Source organism: Corythoichthys intestinalis, chromosome 20 (genome assembly GCF_030265065.1).
Source record: "Corythoichthys intestinalis isolate RoL2023-P3 chromosome 20, ASM3026506v1, whole genome shotgun sequence".
NCBI lineage: Eukaryota > Metazoa > Chordata > Actinopteri > Syngnathiformes > Syngnathidae > Corythoichthys > Corythoichthys intestinalis.
The window spans coordinates 16,301,891-16,315,940 of NC_080414.1; the positions used below are offsets into that span (position 1 = coordinate 16,301,891).

The 14,050-nt window shown below is 41.3% G+C and overlaps 1 protein-coding gene across 2 annotated transcripts; it reads left to right on the forward strand.

Moving 5' to 3' along the window:
- Window positions 1-51: 51 nt before the first annotated feature.
- LOC130908810 (zinc transporter ZIP12-like) lies at window positions 52-12,932 on the forward strand. 2 transcript variants are annotated; one of them, XM_057824620.1, is made up of 12 exons: window positions 52-352; window positions 2,634-2,933; window positions 3,005-3,206; window positions 3,269-3,405; window positions 3,488-3,662; window positions 6,350-6,522; window positions 6,594-6,737; window positions 6,803-6,868; window positions 9,452-9,509; window positions 9,999-10,157; window positions 11,797-11,984; window positions 12,065-12,932. In XM_057824620.1, exons 1-12 carry the CDS (start codon window positions 92-94, stop codon window positions 12,191-12,193), a joined length of 1,992 nt encoding a protein of 663 aa, XP_057680603.1. In that variant the 5' UTR covers window positions 52-91; the 3' UTR covers window positions 12,194-12,932. The 2 variants fall into 2 exon arrangements, with proteins under 2 accessions (XP_057680603.1, XP_057680605.1); XM_057824622.1 differs by having other exon boundaries at window positions 9,455-9,509.
- Window positions 12,933-14,050: the final 1,118 nt, after the last annotated feature.

A 14,050-nucleotide genomic window follows, 5' to 3' on the forward strand; every position in this document is an offset into this window, starting at 1 on the left:
CTTTTGTTGTGGACCGAGAGGCCCAGCTTTGGCTGCACTGTAAGGGTTAGTTCAAGCGAAGGGTGACCGCCCGCCGAGACTCCGCGTGTGGATGGTCACCTCATTACGGGACAACTCCTATTGCAACATGTCCCTCTGGGGATTCGCAGTTCCTCGCTTTCTGCTGTTACTGATTTGTCTGCCAGTGACAGAGTCCAATCTACAGGAAGTCCTCGGTGTCTTAGATCTACCGTTCACTCAGGATGAAGAGGCGCATCTCCAGAAGAACCACATCGGCATTCTGGTCTCTGCGGTTCTGCTGGCGGTCAACTGCCCAGAGAGGATTGGTGCTTCTCAAGAAGTCTGTGACAAGGTAGGCCCATCTCCACCAAAACAACTACACACTTGAGAATTTGTTTGTTTGTCAAGCCTGGAATGCGAGGCTTAAGTTTTTGAACTTCACAGTTCATGCCGAGTGGCTTTCTTTCCTGCACCCCTCTGGCGTCGTTAAATTCAGAGAGTGGGTGCTTGGCCACTTCACGTCTCTGAAACGTGGTCCGAAAACAATGTACAGATCCTTGAAAGTAATCCTCAATCAAGATTTTCGAATTCCATGCTCTCGATGTCCAGTGCTTCACCAGCTCTGTTACTGTTTTGGTTGGGTTTTCAACAATCTCCTTCAACCCAAATACAATGACCGTTTCCAAGAATCACATCCACCATCCATCAGAAATGGACTCTTAAAAGACCTGTTTCTGAGGACCAGTGTTGGGAATAACGCCGTTATAAATAACACTGTTACATAACGGCGTTATTTTTTCTGTAACGGGGTAATCTAACTAATTATTTTTTCCGCCGTTACCGTTACTGACGGTCAAAAGCGGTGCGTTACTTACTTTGAATAAATTGAAGAAACTACCAGCCGTAGCGAGTCTACTCTGCTCTGTTTATTTGTCATCCAAGACTTGGGGTGCGTTCAGGTTCATGGCAATGAAAATAGTAAACACACATAGCCAGAGGCGTAGCAAGGGTCCCTGGGGGCCTCAGGCAACAAGCAACATGGGGCCCTTCGAGCGTGTGCAAGTAAGGGGGACAGTTGGACTTGGAGTAATAACATATTCAATAAAAGTATAATAACGCCACGGTCTCATAGAGCACTTTTTAGGACACTCAAAGTGCCCGGCTTCTACTACATTAGGACATAAAACTATAGTAACATAGTACACTCACCGCTGTCTTGCTTCCTTTTCTCCTCTTCTGCTTTTTTATTCTTTCTTTTGCCGCTTCCAGAAGGTTAACTTCACTTCATTTTGGATAAACGCCAATTAAAAAAAACGCCAAATCGCCGCTCACTCTTACTCTGAGTCACGTGAGGGGTTGGGGGGGAGTGTAGAGCGAGTGAAGGGGCCCCTTCAGGGAACTCAGACACAAGGCTTTCACTGGCACTGTCACACTTGTCGCTGCGACAGTGCAGTAAAGCTGCGTGTACTAAATCTGTTTGCCCTCTGGGGGCGCCTGCTGGCTGGGGGCCCTAGGCAATTGCCTGTTTTGCCTAATGGGACGTGACGCCTCTGCACATAGCCTACCTTTGCAAGAATGATGGAGTTGCCATTTGATTCGGTCATAATGTGCAGGTCCTGCACCCATCCGCAGCAAAACTGTTCGTAGCTTTGTAGTGATTTGTAATTTCGGAATCGTTGATGAGTTTAGTAACTTACACCAAACAATAAATACAGCAGAATGTCCATTTCGCGTAATTCTGGAAGCCCTTCGACATCTTTACTCCATTTGTCTTCGACTTGCTCGTAAGGGTCAACATTGTTCACATCCTTAAGTTTGATCACATATCTGTTCTTCGCCTTAGTAACGAGTTTGTCTCTTTATCGAACTGGCAAGTTAAAGTTTAATGTCCCGCGAGCCAGACCTGCTTCCAGTATGGCTGCGTTGTTGTCAAATCTCATGTGATCCCCCATTCTGTGACGTAAACGCTCGAGCCTAAACGCGCACGTACTCCAGAGCCGGTGTTTTCACACACAAACTGGAACAGCGCGTGCGTCAAACACACACACGCAAAACAGATGCAGAGGGATATGATGGCAGAGCATTCAGAGGAAAATTTGTCCTTTACGAGGTGGAGATATAAACACTATTTCAAGTTGGTCGAAATTAAAGGAAGGAGCGTGCATGTAAAGTGTAATTTATGTACCGGGGCAAAGCTTTTGTCGACATCTGCGGTAAGCAAATTAAAATGTTTATTTTTGTTGCACTTCAAATGTAGGATAAATCTGTTGCTGGTGAGGTGCAATAAATATTACAAGGTTCTATAACACAACTACCTGTCTGTTCTCTATTCAGCTCAAATACTGCTTAGAAAATTTCAAATTCTTTGACATACAACTTCTTTTTAAAGTAACGGAAAAAGTTACTTTCCCTGGTAACTAGTTACTTCTACTATAGAGTAATTCAGTTACTAACTCAGTTACTTTTTGGAAGAAGTAGTGAGTAACTATAACTAATTACTTTTTTAAAGTAACAAGCCCAACACTGCTGATGACAAACAATTACTACTGCCATAAAATGGATTCTGAGTACAAGGAGCTAAAATAGGTCTTTCAAAGCAAACTTTCATACTGAATTCCTTCTTTTTCTTCCAGTGCCTGCCGCCGGACATCACCCTGTCTGTTCTAGAAGATAACGGAAAGGCATACCTGATTGAAGACGACTTCCAGCGCCTCTCTGTTCTTCTGCTATACTTCATCGTTAACCTGCGAGATGTGTGCCAGTCGTCCTCTCCCGTCCGTAGCTACGAGTTCTACCTCCTCGCTCTCACCGATCTCCACACAGCAGAGGATAGCAATGTCCTATCGTTAGGTGAACTTGAGAGCATTCTTCAGATCATCAACCAGCACAGCAACCCATCCATCCAAGAAAGTTCTACCTTGTCCGACTTCCAGGCAAGAACTAAGGTCAAGGTTTACCCAAACTCAAGAAACTGAAGTGATGTTCTCATTCCTTTCTCATCCAGTGTGTTGACGCTGCTCACCTTCTAGAAGACGCTAATGCTAAAGATGGTGCCAGTGGGACGTCTGTGGCCAAAATGTCCGCTGCCGTCATCAGTCACCTCTTGCAGGGTCACTGTTTCGCTCAAAGGAACCTCCCTCCGCCGGCTTTCTTTACCAACTACATCTTCCAGTCCCTCAATCGCACCAGTGAACTGGAAGTTTTAGGTGAGTTTACCGTTACTACTGTTCAAGCTGTAACGTGTTAAGTTTTTCTCTTCCCCTTGAAGATCTAGAGGAGCTACTTCACCAGCTCGGCGTCGGCAGAGAAGGAAAGAAGCCGCACGCTCACGATAGGAAGAGACGAAGCGCACAGTTGGCACATTCACTGGATGCTTGTGATCATGAAGAAGGAAACTGGGCACAGGTAAACACTTTCAAGAAACTGCAGATGAACCGAGAAGACACCAAGAACTCACAGGGTTGTCTCACCTTTTTAATCAATCCAGGTCTGTTTTTCAGCCAATCAGCTGGTGTATATTTTTGCTCTGGGCCCTCAACTACTTATTTCCAAGGAGCACTTTGGACAAATGTGTCCAGCTATCATCCAGCAGTTGCTTGTCAAGGCGTGCGATTCTGAAGAGCAGGACGCAAGAGACTCCCATCAACCCACTGCTTTTGAGAGTAAGACCTGCTTCTATCCCCCAAACGCAAAGTGAATTTGACCAAATAACTTGCTTTTATAGCTGAAACAAGTAATTCAGACCACCCTTGCATGAAGTAAAACCAGTGTTGTCAAATACGGCGTTAGAATATAACGGCGTAACTAACGTCGTTATTTTCTTCAGTATTGAGTAATCTAATAAATTACTTTTCTCCTCTTGGCAAAGCCGTTACCGTTACTGAGGCGGGAAAGGCGTGCGTTACTATGCGTGTTGGTTGACTGACGCGAAAAAAGTCTGAAAAAGACGGACTCACGGACAAGAGACAGCAGAGCAGGTGTGGGGAGGAGGCAAGGGAGTGTGACGCCGTTGCAAACTATGCTAGGTGGCTCCAATAATACCTGACTGTAGCCAATAGCCTACAAACTACGCCCACATGATGCTTCGGTAGATATCGCATATATACAGAACGAGATGCAAATGACAGACACGGCGGCATTAGCAACATGTATAATAAAGAACTAGATGTGTTAGTAAACAGCCGCCATCTTAAAGCAGTAGACTTCTCAGGAAAGCTCTGTTGTAGAGAACCTTCCTAGCGAACCTAAGTAACTTTTTATCTAAAATGCTCCTAAATCAGCAAAACAACTTAAATCTATCTATAAATGAATAAACAGTTTTAAAACTTACACATGTCGAAAATAGACAGAAGGGAACTAATGCAATAACGGGAGCAATTTTAACAACTATCTAGTCATCGCAATATCCGCAATACCCCTGTGTCTAGTTAAGTTTAGGGTAAAGAACTGGGCTAGGGCCAATTGTCCCAAAAACCCTTTAAACTTCGCATTGTGTGACCTGTTTTATTTTATTTTTTTTGACACATGAAAAACATGAAAATTATCACCAGTTACTTTGCCAAGTAACTCTTACATACTCTTACATTCAGGTAACTGAGTTACTAGTGCAATTACTTTTTGGGAGAAGTCATTTGTAACTAATTAATTATTTTTTTTAAATAAGATTAATAACACTTAGTAAAACCCACAATCTAAAAGCACCCTATTTAATTCTATTTTTTTCCCCTAACCAGGGGTCGGCAACCCAAAATGTTGGAAGAGCCATATTGGACCAAAAAAACAAATATGTCTGGAGCCGCAAAAAATTTAGAGCTTCATATAAGCCTTATAATTAAGGCAAGACATGCTGTATGTATCGATATTCGATATTTTTGCCGAGTATCAAAATGACTACCGGTAAGTTGACTACAAATACATAGTGAGTATATAAGCCGCACCGTATTATAAGGCGCACCTTCAATGAATGGCTTATTTTGAAACTTTGTCATATATAAGACGCACCGCATGAAAAGGCGAATAGAATAGACACTACAGTAGAGGCTGGGGTGACCTTATGCAGCCATTAGATGGCGCTGCGCTCTGAGTTACTGTGACATCTTTTGCGGCTCAATATTGATTAATTTATAAGGCGCACTGTCAGCTTTTGAGAAAATTTAAGGCTTTTAGGTGCCCCTTATAGTGCGGAAAATACAGTTTATTTTCCCTGCAGTGCATCCTATAGCTAATCTATTGTATGATAGCTCAAGTTTAACTGTAGTTTAACTATATTACAACATTAATGAAATAGAATCATGTTTGTCGTTTTCAAACATTTCTGAAAAAGCTCCAGGGAGCCACTCGGGCAGCGCTAAAGAGCCGCATGTGGCTCCAGAGCCAAGGGTTGCTGACCCCTGCTCTAAACTGACTAATTTAATATATTACCTGACAATATATATGCATAATCATACAGCTGAGGCTTTCTGTTAACATAAAAAGCAGGTCTGTACATTGAACAAGTGTTAGCATAAAAAAAGGGAGCTAAATACTTTCTAACTCTGTAATGTAAGTCTGTAATGTAATTTCACTGCCGCCGTCTTGTGGTCGACAGTGGAATAGCACCCAAAATAAGTGTTAGAAGTACAGTGATCCCTCGTTTTTCGTGGTTAAAGGGGACCAGAACCCGCCGCGAATAGTTAAAAACCGCAAAGTAGTGCCCCCCCCCCCCCAAAAAAAAAATGTGTGTTCAATGTATTTATTCGGATTTAGCATTGCAAAGAGATACATATAAGACATGTTTTTTTTCACGTTTTTCCCCAAAGTAAATATGTACGGAGAAAAACTTTTTTTTTACTAAATGGTTTTTAACCAATTCAAATACAGTAATTATGATGTTTTAAACATGTTACTGTCCGACCGAAGTATTTTTAAACAGGAATAAAGTAGAAAAATGCTTGTCTTTATTAAATGCTATATTGAGTGAGTCCACTCAAATCCCTTCAAGCTGCTCACTTACACACAATAAGTTGCCACAGCAACTGTTTAACGAGCTAAATGGTGATTGACGCATGCGGCGCTTTTAAGTTTTGGCTTCCAAGCATCTCTGGCAAGATCAAGCCTTAACGTCTATCAATCATTGTTAACTTTAATAAGCAACTCCAGTGCACTGACAGACCAAGAAAAGCAGCAGGAGGGAGAAGGAGACGACGTGATCAGATCGGGATAGCTCATCAGTGTTTATTTATTTATTTATTTTAATCGAAAAACAAAAACCGCAATGGACTGCGGGCGTGGAGTTTGAAGCGCCAAGTAACGAGGGATCACTGTACAGTATTGGTAAAAATATGTGGTCTGTATTTTGTAATGCATGCAGAGTACGGCTACAGTACGGCAGCGGTGATGCTCATCACGCTAGGTTCCATGCTTGGCATCTGCCTCATCTTCTTCAACTCCTGCCAGGAGACCTACACCCTCATCCTGCAGCTTTTTGTGGGTCTAGCCGTGGGGACCCTCTCTGGTGACGCCCTCCTGCATCTAATTCCACAAGTGAGACCTACTGGACCTTCAACCACTAGTTCTTGTTTCAACTGTATTTTATTTTTGTTCTGTCTTTGGAGATCCTCGACCTTCACATGCACGACGAGGAACATCTCCCTGAGCAGAAGGACTACCTGTGGAAAATTGTCGGCGTGGTTGCCGGTATCTACGGCTTCTTCCTCATGGAAAGGCTCTTCTTCTTCTTGGTCCCTCAGCATGTTCATGTAAGTTCCTGACAGAAAACTGCTTGGAATTCTCTAGTACAGCTCTGCTTGTTCTTGTTCTTCAGAGCCATTCTCGCGGTAACTCTGAAACGCCGTCCCGGACGGGAAAGTCGATCTCTACCATACAGCTGGTAAGGTTCTCACCCTCACTCACTGGCAATGAAACATGATTCTAGTCCTCCCAGTTTAAATGAATTAGACCAGTGGTCCCGAACTTTTTTTTGCACCACAAACCGTGGTGATGTGGGCCTTTTTTCCACAGACCGACTATGTGTGGCAAAAAATTACACTAAATATAAAATAACACGACAGGGCTAAAAACGAACATTATGTGCAGGGAAAGTGTAACTCACCATACACTGAATCATAACATTTTTAACAGCAGCCTCTCCTAAAACTTGACGGGAAATATCCTTTGTCACAGGCATAGTGAGTTCTTGACCCAATCGAGAAAGGTTTCTTGGCTTTAGCATTACGGTTCGCCACGAGGTATGACTCTCTCAGTGCATTCGCTTTTGTCACCTCGTTTGCTAGTTTTTAGCCACATATTATGCAGAATGGACTTGGTTGTAGTCTCCTTTTCTGGCTCAGCAGGTGGCCTTTTCACCGTAAAAAAGACATGTTTTTATGGATTTTCGCTAACGTGTAGGCTTATTATTTCCTGGAACAAATCTGATGCGCCTACGTCATTATTGAGGACAAGCGCACTGCGCACATGGATATGTAGATACTAGATGCTAGCTCCAATGAATTTGAATGACGACTCCCTATCCAGTTTTATTATCATATCTGTTGACTAATCCAAGCAAAAAAACAGGAAGTATCCTGTCAGCCATTGCTGAGGTGTGCCACCTACAGCACACACACAGCGAACGGCAGCGAACGTAACTCTTTATATTGACTGACGCGAGGCTGCTATAGGTGTGCAAACACCCCAGTAATGGCGGTCAATCATTAGAGGGCGATGTACACAAATCTCTACTCGGATTAGTCAATAGAGTAGACAGGCATGTTGATTTGTCAAGAGGCACAGGCCAAATTGCGGTCATTAACAAATTATTTGGGTTGGCCGATAAAAGCATTTTAAAATGATATCGGATCATTTCAACATCGTTTTGGGCCAATATACATATGGGAGTGCTGTCATGTCCATTTTTTTGCCTGCCTGTGTTTCTGGTGTTTTGACATCCCTGCTTGCATTTAGGAGCAATTACGTTTAATGATCCCAGCATTTTCTACTAACGTAATCATATGTCGACATGAGCTCATTGCGAATACAGAGCGCTAAATGGACGAGCTAACATCTGCAGCCAGTGCACCATAGCAGTTCTTGCCATCTTACCACGTTGTTTGCACCGTATACAAGCAACGCTTGTAAATTATATTCTCATTTGTTTTATATTAATGAGCGTTGTGTAATATATTGGAGATAAGTACATTCCGTTTTGTTTGTTTGCATTTGTGCATAGGTGGAGTTTGACTTTTGTGACGGGGGGGGGCAAAACATGTTTATGACCCCGAAACGCAGTGTCAGCAAAATGAACTTACAAGATATATGCTCGGATAGTAGCTTAGCCCATGCTCGTACATACTGGCATCCCACCTGTGTGTGTATGTGCGTGGGTCCGTGGGCGCGCACGTTTTTCTGTCTTACCTAGTGGAGAAGTAGCTGCAGCATCCTTTTTGACTGAATATTCCAGTCAGAATCTGTCCTCAGGTGGCTTTGGCTAAGCTAAGCAAATGGCCGTCTCTAAGGTGCTAGTCACGTGATGTGTTCGAAAAATAATTTTTACCCATTATAAAAATATTTCTTTTGTTCATTCCATTCATTTTTGTTGTATGGTTTATTGCTTTACAGCTTTTATAGACAACAATTTACCGGCAAAGTCTTAATTTTAAATTCATATATAGGAAAGTCTATTACATGCAGTGACATTTTCGGCCACCGGGAGGGAGGGGCTATGCCCTCCCGGCCGCCCCTTAATCTCTGCGTATGGGTAAAATCTGGTTACACTATTTCATTGCTTGCAATCAGAACTACTAGTTGCTATTCAAATTGACACGTGGTGTATACTTTGCTGTATTTGTGACTTTATTTCATATTATTGACACAATATTTTGTTGTTTTTAGTTTTACGAAAAGGTATCAGTGCTCTTGTCAAGAGAAAGATAACCACATTAAAGCCCATTTATATTTACTCCATCATCTGACTTCTCTTTAGAGCCTGATCTGTTCGCTATCTGTCAATTTGTGTATACACACACACACACACATTGAAGAAAGAATAAGTGCTTTATTGGCACTTTGTACTTGCACTTGATCCAAAAAACTGACATCTGCACTATTTTGATTTCAACAATAAATATAGTGATGCATCATAGGCACATTTGGAAAACCATGAAGTTGTTACATTTATCATTATTTAAGGATCCAGTGGGGCATCACAATACAATTAACCATACATAATATGTTAAGTCCACGACCGCATATATTGGTATCGGTTTGATATCGGTGTCGGATATTTGGAGTTGGACAATATCAGGATATCGGTTAAAAAGTCATAATCGGACAACTCTAACAGTTATTTATTATTTTCTCTGCGGCCCAGTAGCACCCCGGACTGGTTGTTGAGGACCTGTGTTGGGACGTCTGTCGTTGTGAATGATTTAACATTTGTATTATTTTAAAGACTAATAGAAGTGTTGTTTTCCAGCAGGGACCTTTAGATGAGGAAGCAGAAACATCTCCAGAGAGAAGGCCTTCAAAAGAGAGTAAGCCAGATGTGTTAAACTCACAATCCAGTCCACTAGGTCATTAAAAAGTCAATCATTTGCATGTTTTTTTGCTAAAATCACATTAAAATGAATAATTTTTTCCCATAAAAAAAAAAAAAAATCATAAAATCACCCAAATGAAAAGAGCAATTATTTTGTTCGTTCTTTTTTTTTTTTTTTTTTTTTTTTTTTAATTTAAAGAAATTTGAAATAAATAAAATTGAGATTATTTACTGTATGAGCCTTTTTGTTTTTCATCAAAATAACAAATTTTAAAAATAATATTTACTGTTTTTTTCCCTTTTTTTTGTTGGAAAATAAAAGATTTCAAATAGATAAAACAAAAAGAATATTTATTTCCTGAATTAATGTGAGCGTTCATTTGACAGTCAAAATGCTTTGGACGTTTAGCGCCGTCAATGGCACTGAAACATGAGCATTTGCAGTCACGCCTCCAAGTTCATATGGATTTGATGTTCTCTATAGATCGCGGCGTCCCCCTTCTAGCCGTGATGGTCATCGTTGGCGACGGCCTCCACAACTTTGCGGACGGCCTGGCGGTGGGCGCCGCCTTCTCTTCGTCGCCCGAAACCGGCATGGCGACAACCGTGGCCATTTTGTGCCACGAGATCCCCCACGAGATGGGTAAGAACTCACTCTCTGAACAAAAATCAGGACATAGTGTAAACTGTCCCTCAATTAGCGCTACAATATATAACCAACACATCATATTAGTTGGATCTTCCTTTTAATAATTTCTCATATACAGTTGTGGTCAAAACTTTACATACACTTGTGAAGAACATAATGTCATGGCTCTCTTGAGTTTCCAGTTATTTCTACAACTCTGATTTTTCTCCGATAGAGTGATTGGAACAGATACTTCTTTGTCACAAAAAACATTCATGAAGTTTGGTTCTTTTATGACTTTATTATGGGTTAGCAGAAAAAGTGATCAAATCTGCTGGGTCAAAAATATACATACATGGATCTGAAAAAGCGAATAATTGACTTGAACAAGTCAGGAAAGTCACTTGGAGCCATTTCAAAGCAGCTGCAGGTCCCAAGAGCAACAGTGCAAACAATTGTTTGTAAGTATAAAGTGCATGGCACTGTTTTGTCACTGCCACGATCAGGAAGAAAACGCAAGCTATCACCTGCTGCTGAGAGAAAATTGGTCAGGAAGGTGAAGATTCAACCGAGAATCACCAAAAAGCAGATCTGCCAAGAATTAGAAGCTGCTGGTACACAGGTGTCAGTGTCCACAGTCAAGCGTGTTTTGCATCTCCATGGACTGAGAGGCTGCCGTGCAAGAAGGAAGCCCTTGCTCCAAAAGCGGCACCTTAAGGCTCGACTGAAGTTTGCTGCTGATCACATGGACAAAGATAAGACCTTCTGGAGGAAAGTTCTGTGGTCAGACAAAACAAAAATCGAGCTGTTTGGCCACAATGCCCAGCAATATGTTTGGAGGAGAAAAGGTGAGGCCTTTAACCCCAAGTACACCATGCCTACCGTCAAGCACAGTGGTGGTAGTATTATGCTGTGGGGCTGTTTTGCTGCCAATGGAACTGGTGCTCTACAGAGAGTAAATGGGATAATGAAGAAGGAGGATTACCTTCAAATTCTTCAAGATAACCTAACGTCATCAGCCCGAAGATTGGATCTTGGGCGCAGTTGGGTGTTCCAACAGGACAATGACCCCAAACACACATCAAAAATGGTAATGGAATGGCTAAATCAGGCTAGAATTAAGGTTTTCGATTGGCCATCCCAAAGTCCTGACTTAAACCCCATTGAGAACATGTGGACAATGCTGAAGAAACAAGTCCATGTCAGAAAGCCATCAAATTTAACTGAACTGCACCAATTCTGTCAAGAGGAGTGGTCAAAGATTCAACCAGAAGCTTGTGGATGGCTACCAAAAGCGCCTAATTGAAGTGAAAATGGCCAAGGGACATGTTACCAAATATTAGCGCTGCTGTATGTATATTTTTGACCCAGCAGATTTGATCACTTTTTTCTGTTCACCCATAATAAAGTCATAAAAGAACCAAACTTCATGAATGTTTTTTTGTGACAAAGAAGTATCTGTTCCAATCACTCTATCAGAGAAAAATCAGAGTTGTCGAAATAACTGGAAACTCAAGAGAGCCATGACATTATGTTCTTCACAAGTGTATGTAAACTTTTGACCACAACTGTAAGTTGCAAACTCTGGAAAAAAAAAAAAAAAACCTGTGACTTATAGTCCGAAAAATACGGTGATTTTATCTTTTGCTTAAAGGGGATTTCGCGGTACTGTTGAGCTCTGGACTTCCCATAAAAACGGCCATGATCATGAATTTTATCAGCGCTCTAACGGCTTTCGCTGGCCTCTACATTGGACTTTTTGTCTCAGCTGAAGTACACGTGCAACAGTGGATCTTTGCGGTCACAGCGGGGATTTTCCTCTACTTGTCACTGGTTGAGATGGTGAGACAAGCTACCAAAATAATCAACAATTGCACATCCATCTTGACTTACTGTATGTCTGATGTTTTTTGTCCCGTCAGCTTCCCGAGATGAGTCGCTGTCAGAGCGGGCGACCGGTTACTGCGTTCCTGCTGCAGAACGTAGGCCTCCTGTCGGGTTGGGCGTGTCTCCTGCTGCTCGCGTTATATGAACATGAGCTCAAATTCTGATACTTCGGTTTCTATTGTGACAATAAATGACTGTTTTGAGGTTAAAAGCATCTCTTTTGTGAGGCTTACCGTGGAGCAAGAGAAGTCTGGCAGCCCGGCAGGCTTGTAAAAAGCACTGTGAGAAACCCTGTAGAGAGGAAAAAATAGCTTGCTTTCATTTGTAATCATCATAAGAGTCATCAAGGTCATTTCAATGTGTTAAATATTGTTTTTTTTCTGAAAAAACTGATATTATCTTGGAAAAAGAACATTTTTCTAAATAAATAGGATTGTTTTCTTATCATGGGATTTTTTTCTCTCACATATTAACTGGGGTTGTTCCGATCATGTTTTTTTGCTCCCTATCCGATCCCGATCGTTTTAGTTTGAGTATCTGCCGATCCCGATATTTCCCGATCCGATTGCTTTTTTTAAACTCCTGATTCAATTCCAATACATTCCCGATAATTTTTCCCGATCATATACATTTTGGCAATGCATTAAGAAAAAAATGAATAAAACTCGAACGAATATATACATTCAACATACAGTACATAAGTACTGTATTTGTTTATTATGACAATAAATCCTCAAGATGGCATTTACATTATGAACATTCTTTCTGTAAGAGGGATCCACGGATAGAAAGACTTGTAATTCTTAAAGGATGAATGTGACTTTGCATATTGTGACTAAATATTGCCATCTAGTGTATCCGTTGAGCTTTCAGTAAATGATACTGTAGCCATTTAACTTCTGCCCAAATGCATGATGGGAAGTGCAACCACGACTGTGCGTAGTGGTACCAATTGATATACAGTATCTTCTCTGCGTTGGGAAATAACATAGGGTGTTAAGAATAGGATCAAATACTACCTATCTTCCCCACATTGCTTCCCACAATATTTCTAATCGTAGGGAGAGGAATTGTAAGGCTTTAGCCAATTAAAAAAGGCTCCAAAAGCTGCCAAATTTCACTCTACTCATTTTACGCTGCCTGTTAGCTCTATATATAGGTAAAACGGCGCCATTACAGATTGAATGCGACAATGCGCGAGTGGGTCGTGCAGCGCAAGCATTAATTGTGTAATCAATGGGATAAATTTGATAACCCTACCTTAAGCCTAAACTAAAGACTCTGGATGAGTGTAACATATTATGTCTGTAGCGTTAAGTACAACTAGAAAACGATTTAATTAAAAAAAAAAATTTTTTTTTAAGGGCATGTCCGATATTTTTTTGCCGATTCCGATACTTTGAAAATGACGTGATCGGACCCGATCGATCCCGATCAGTCGGGACATCGTTAATATTAACCATTTCATGCACAAATTTGCAAAGACTTTTTTTTTGTTGCTTGTTTACTCATTGGCTGCCATTGACTGCGCTTGACTTCCCAGTTTAAAGGAATTAGACAACTATCGCTGTCAATGTCATGCAATGAGTTAAATCAGTCCATCTCAAATAGTGGGGCGCGCCATAGTGATGCCAGGGATAGCGCATGTGACCTTGGGAGGCATAATTTTTTGCCATACAAGAATAAAGTGTAATTGCACATCCACTCAGTGGGTGGCAGTGATGCTGTCATTTTCAGTGTGTGCAGTTTTTTCAAACCAAACGAGCATATGGAAAACAGCAGGAGATATAAAGAACGAAGACGAGGAAATATGACGAAGCGTTAGAGGTGGGTACTAGAGTAGCCAAAAATTTTACTCAAGTAAGAGTATCCTTACTTTAAAATGATATTACTCAAGTAAAAGTATAAGTGTCATTCAAAAATGTACTCAAGTACAAGTAAAAACGTACTTGGTGAAAAGAATACTCAAGTAATGAGTAACATTGTGAGAAGCTGCTTACATTTTTGTTTTTTTTTTATAT

What these genes read in the sequence shown, in the direction of transcription:
- LOC130908810 (XM_057824620.1), top strand. Translation starts at nt 92, where the DNA reads ATGGTCACCTCATTACGGGACAACTCCTATTGCAACATGTCCCTCTGG. An exon ending in CTACCTTGTCCGACTTCCAG is followed by an intron (nt 2,934 to 3,004) that starts GCAAGAACTAAG and finishes TTTCTCATCCAG; the next exon opens with TGTGTTGACGCTGCTCACCT. An exon ending in TCCTGCATCTAATTCCACAA is followed by an intron (nt 6,523 to 6,593) that starts GTGAGACCTACT and finishes CTGTCTTTGGAG; the next exon opens with ATCCTCGACCTTCACATGCA.